This window comes from Apaloderma vittatum, unplaced genomic scaffold (assembly GCF_000703405.1).
Source record: "Apaloderma vittatum isolate BGI_N311 unplaced genomic scaffold, ASM70340v1 scaffold38689, whole genome shotgun sequence".
Lineage (NCBI taxonomy): Eukaryota > Metazoa > Chordata > Aves > Trogoniformes > Trogonidae > Apaloderma > Apaloderma vittatum.
In genome coordinates this window covers 1-5,455 of record NW_009734246.1, presented here as the reverse complement: position 1 = coordinate 5,455, position 5,455 = coordinate 1, and the positions used below count along the sequence as shown (strand labels likewise).

General features: G+C 46.6%; 1 protein-coding gene across 1 annotated transcript in view; it reads left to right on the top strand.

The window, feature by feature from the left end:
* The window catches only part of NUDT13 (nudix (nucleoside diphosphate linked moiety X)-type motif 13), a 5,016-nt gene extending 518 nt beyond the window's left edge, over positions 1-4,498 (top strand). Inside the window, exons 2-8 of the mRNA XM_009876180.1 lie at positions 231-370; positions 1,015-1,122; positions 1,493-1,599; positions 2,507-2,632; positions 2,860-2,971; positions 3,612-3,766; positions 4,298-4,498. Of these exons, the coding sequence (XP_009874482.1) occupies positions 231-370; positions 1,015-1,122; positions 1,493-1,599; positions 2,507-2,632; positions 2,860-2,971; positions 3,612-3,766; positions 4,298-4,498 (949 nt within the window). The remainder of the gene's footprint in view (positions 1-230; positions 371-1,014; positions 1,123-1,492; positions 1,600-2,506; positions 2,633-2,859; positions 2,972-3,611; positions 3,767-4,297) is intronic.
* Positions 4,499-5,455: the final 957 nt, after the last annotated feature.

Genomic DNA, 5,455 nt, shown 5'->3' with positions numbered 1-5,455 from the left:
GGAATGCACGTAGCCAGAGGGGAGGGCTCAGCAGCCTTCTCAAACAGAACTCAGAGTCATCTGAATTGGAGAGATAAAAGGGAAGGTCAAGGTTTCCTGCACACAAATGCCATGCCTACAAAGCAGACCTCCTGGATTGAAAGACTGGGTTAGTGATCTTCTCAGATGTCCAATACTTACAGCCACTTGTGTGGTAGTAAGAATTCTTCTCAATTCTTTTCTTGCTGCAGATACTTAAATGAGCTAAAGGAAGATGATAGCCTCTGCAGACAAGCCCAGAGCTCGGGAACTTTCTATCTTTTTCACAATCTCTCTCCCTTCCTGCAGAGAGATGGGAAGAAATATTTGGTACCACAGCTCAGCGCAGCAGGTAAGCAGGTGTCTGGAAAGAACCACCTCCTGGATCAGACAGCTGAAATAATAGCGTCATTTGCAATAAGCAACCCCTTACACAAGCGCTGAAAATTTGTCAAGCTGTGCAGGAACACCCCACTAAATGGAGCACGCTATTTGTTAACGACCAAGGATTATTTAGAGTTAAAACCTTGGCATGCAGACACAAGCTCATGCTCTTCACACACACACATGGCATGAACATACACCTGACCTGTTTTGAGATGAACAGTTTCAAATATTTGGGACTACGCCTTGGAAGAGAAAGGGCTGGCAGGAAAACAAGCCAGGTCTCACAGCCAAAGGTTATTTGGCCAAACACAAGGAAAGTCTCCTTTGAGAAAGGTATTGGCTAGTGTAGGGCAAAACCAGAATGGACAGCTGCTCCCCAAGCATGAAAACATTTGCATCTTTAGCCTGACATGGTCAAAACTTCCAATGGCTGGGGGAGTGCCAGGCTTCTGGTCTCCATTCAGGTGGGACCACTTCTTGGTCTCCTCTCTCACCCAAGCACCCTGCCTTGGGCCAAGATTGCATATGCCTTGAAGATCGAGAGCGCATCATGGTTGTATGAATTTGCTTTCGTCATAGCTTTTTCTTCCCTTTTCCTCTGCTGTTTAGAGACGAAAAAGATCCTGGAGAAATTCCAAGAGACTGAGCAGTGGATAGAGAAGTCGGTGCTGATCGGTTGTTCAGACGAGCACGTACCACACTTTGCCCTGGATTTAGGTTGGGATGACTCCTCTTCCATCTGTGTCAGCGTAAGGCTTGACGCGCTGAGCTGAAGGTGCTCCCTTGGCAGCATCCCTAATCCTCGCTGGGAGAGCGTTTACTGCCAAAGAGGACTCAGTTGAGTCTCTGTAGGAGCTGTTGTGAGTGTGGCAGGTCAGAGCCGCAGAATTGCACCGCTGTACCTGGGCGTGTGTTAGAAAAGGTGGGCTGTTGGCAGGTCCCTTAACATTTGAGAGTGTTACCACTGATGTGATGTCACTTTCATGGAAACTTCCAGAAATCATTTACCAGAACAACGCAGGGCGTAAAGCTGGGATAATTGCAATTTATGTGATGAAAGACTTCTGTTGTTGTTGTTTATAAACAGGAGCCTTGGAGAAATCAGTCATTGAGTCTGAACTGAAAGGATCATTTACTGACTTACGAAAGGCTCTCTTCGTAGTGGATGGGAAGGATTCTCCTTTGCTGGCTTCGGTATTGGACAGGACTTTTTTACTTTAAGAAGTTGTCATTTCTAATGTCGACATTCTAACTTCTCCCTGTCTCCCATATTTTTTTGTGATTTAATACTGTGGTAGTACCTAATGCACACTTCCAGTGACCTGGGTACAAACACATTATAAATTACAGTAGTTGTCCCAATTCCGCAATCCCAAAAAGCAAGTTGCAATGGAAAGAAAAAACAGACAAGTGGCTTAAAAATGACCGCGGTAATTAGACATTTAGCATCGACCTGCTGTATTTCCAGTGGGAAACATACTGATCTTAGCGGTAGTCACAGCGATCCCAGTTTGTCCCCAGCTTAACAACTCTCAGGCACTCATTTTCTGTAATCTTCTAGGCAAACTGAACTTGATAGAATGAACGTACAGATCTTCTCTCAGAGCTGCTCCTTTAAAGCTACTCACTTATAAGCTGTTACTCTCGGAGGCCATAGGTTTGGAAGTCCTAAGAAAAGACTAGTGTGCGAACATCAGCTTTCCTGACCCATAAGTAGAAATAGCTCACATTTCCTTTCTTGCTCTGTAATGTTTGTGGCACTTGGACTATTTTTCAGGAAGGTAATTGGTGTTGGAGACTCCTTAGAATAGTTCATTTCCCATTACTACTCAAAGAACAACTCTTCCCCACCTCCCCCAAACATGCTCACATTTGAATGCCAAAGCAAAAATCATGAAACATCAATTGCAGAATCTGCCATTCTTCAAAGCAGTGCCTGTAATTAATTTACCTTTCTGAGGCTTCCAAATGATCAGTTTATCCACATGCATGACTGCATGCCGGGGAGAAGACAGCAAAGCCTCGCTCAGCAAGACTGCTCTGAGTCTTCTCTTTGCCTCAGCTACAAGTAAGATTTGTGTTTCTCACGCGGTGTCCGCAGGCCCAGGCCCTTCTCCGGTGGCACGATTCCCACCAGTACTGTAGCAAAACTGGGCAGCCCACACAGAAGAACATAGCTGGCAGCAAGCGTGCCTGCCATGCCAGTGGAATTACTTACTACCCACAGGTGAGCACCTGAACAGCAAAGGTAAGCAACTCGGGGTCTCTGTGGCAACAAGCCAATGCTGCTGGGGCACGTGGAGGGCAACCTGTGAGAAAAGGCAGCAGGAGTGCTCTGCACATAGCTGCTTCAGTGTCCATCCAGTTACCCTCAACCTGCTAGGAAAAGCAACCATTTTTGCACTTACTCGTTTGGTTTGAGCTCCTCGCTTTGCTTTTTGATGCGTTTGCTAGATGTCTCCAGTGGTTATCACCCTGGTGTCTGATGGGAGCCAGTGCCTCCTTGCACGCCAGCCCTCGTTTCCCCCAGGAATGTACACCGCTCTGTCAGGCTTCTGCGACGTGGGTAAGGCGGTCTCTGATCCAGCGCGGTGGCCTTAGACATACAGGGCATGGAGGCAGAATGATGGGGCGTCATTCAGCAACGCCTGTTCACAGTGGAGGGTGGAAACACGGGTGATAACAGGGAAGAAACGTACTGGATCTAGAGTGGTGTCACCATTCATAAACAATTAAAAATAGCTGTTTGTATCTTAAAAGAGTGGGGATCATGGGTGTATATCAGTTGCTCTAGTCCTTGATGGTAAATAAGACTCCCCAGGTTGGAACCCTGAAGACTTTTTTAGTCTGTTTTGTGTCTAGTACAGTCTAGCTGAGAAAAAAAAAAGACAACATAGACCAATTGTTACAGGAGGGAAAATGGCTTAAAAAGGGAAATGATGAAGAGAGGCAACGTTGTTCTGTCTACCAGCTGTACATAGGCAAAGCCAAAAATGTCTCTGATGTCCCTGTTTAAGGGAGGTGAGCATTGTTGATGAATTTAATTGACCACTCCGCTGACAAGATGCTCTCAGGTCAGCACAGCTGCAACTCCTGCGTGTGCAGTCAGGGCTGAACAGCTCAGAAAGGAGCGCACCTACATTTTCTTTGCCATGGGTTGCTGCCCTGAGGCCAGGCCGTCCTTACCTAACTTTGGTGGTTTCTAGGTGAAAATGTGGAAGAGGCAGTCCGGCGAGAAGTGGCAGAAGAGGTGGGCCTGGAGGTGGAGTCACTCCAGTACTCAGCTTCTCAGCACTGGCCCTTCCCCAGCAGCTGCTTAATGATAGCGTGTCACGCCTTGGTGAGAGCACAGCGGGCTGAGGTGAGCACTCATCCGTTTCACCACCCACCTGATGTAGCAAAATCGCTTTCAGTCCGTGGACTTTAGTTTGAAGAGCATCAGATCTCTCTAAAGGTAGAGAAAGCCAATAGAAAACTGCAGGTGAAGCACAAACTTCAATGCTACCTTCTGTTGCAACGTGCCAGATTTTGCACAAGCCCAGAGCCTAACCCCCTCTATTTTTTCCTGGGAACTTGGCAGAGGAGGTACTCTCTGGTATTAATACCACATTCTGCCACGTTAATTAGTGAGCTCAGCCACCGATACTTTGCAGACCAGTGCCGTGATGGAAGAGGGCTACCCGATTCGAGGCTTCCCTAAGGAAACCAAGACAACCAAGCACTGGTGGATAGTTATATCCTTTCCTGTACGGGCATCAGCACTTAGTTCCAGTGTGGATAAAGCACTTCGGGCATTCTAGCGTAGGACACTGTGGGGGCTAGAACAAGCCAGGCAGAGCTGCCCACATATAAATCCAATTTGAGGAACTGGTACTTTCTGAATTCTTTCCAGATCAGTATGAACAGCCTGGAATTAGAGGAAGCCCGTTGGTTTGGCCTGGAGGAAGTCGTGGAGGGTCTCAAGAGAGAGCCCAGATCTTCAAAGCAAGACGACGGTAGTTTTATACCCTGGTTCCCTCCCAAACAGGCCATTGCTCACCAGCTGATTCATGAGTGGGTTAAGCAGCAGACTTCCCAGCCGGCTCACGCATGACACGATCAAGCCTACGATTCTACCAGAACTACAGAAGCCTGGTACGAAAGCTTCCAAAGTTATTGAAGGCAAAGTCTGCGTTACGGTGAGGACAGCACAAGACTGATGACAATCTTACGCTCCATTAGAGACACCTACAAAGCCATTTCTAAACAGATCAACCTCGGACAATTCCATGTACAGGTGGATCACCTTTGAGATCCCATGACTTGCAGTAAACGTACAATAAAATTCTTGGTCACAAAGCGTCAAACTTACTGTGAGCAGCTCCTGCTGTTGCCCAGCAAGCAACAGAGCTGTGAGCCCCTGGCATCTATGTCCCTTTTTCCTCCATTTTATCCATCTAGGATGGATATCAAACACACAATTTTTCCAGAAAAAAATAAAGGGACAGGGGTGCCTTTCAGTGTTCGCATTTATATGTATCTGGAAAAACTGTAAAAAAAATAAACAGAAAAAAAGCCACTGATGGCACACTCTCCCCTTTTCCCATTTCCCTTCCCGATCAGCCTTCTAGTTTCATATAAAACATTATTTTCTTTTTGCAAGTGTTACATGAGCTCCTACTTTGTTGAGGTATCTGAGCAACTAGCAGTATCTCTAGAGGCACCATTTTCCCCACCAGTAAGACAATGTTACTCCCATCCCAAGGAAGAGAGAACAAAGCTATCTGGGGGTAGAGAGCAAAGAGCAAAACCCAGATAAAAGCATATTGGAAGAACCCAAATAACAAACCGCTGCAAGAAAAGGCTGCGCTTCCCACAGAGAAAAATCCTGAAAGGTGCACTGCCTCTTACCCTGTGCCAAAAGTCTGTGGCTTGCCTAGAGAACTGGTCTTGTTTTACTGCTGAAATGGTACCACCTCTCCAGAGGGAAAGTGACAGAGACAGTCTAGGCAAGGAAAACTTCGTAAAAGAGACAGATGGAAGGATCATAGAATCATAGAACAATTCAGGT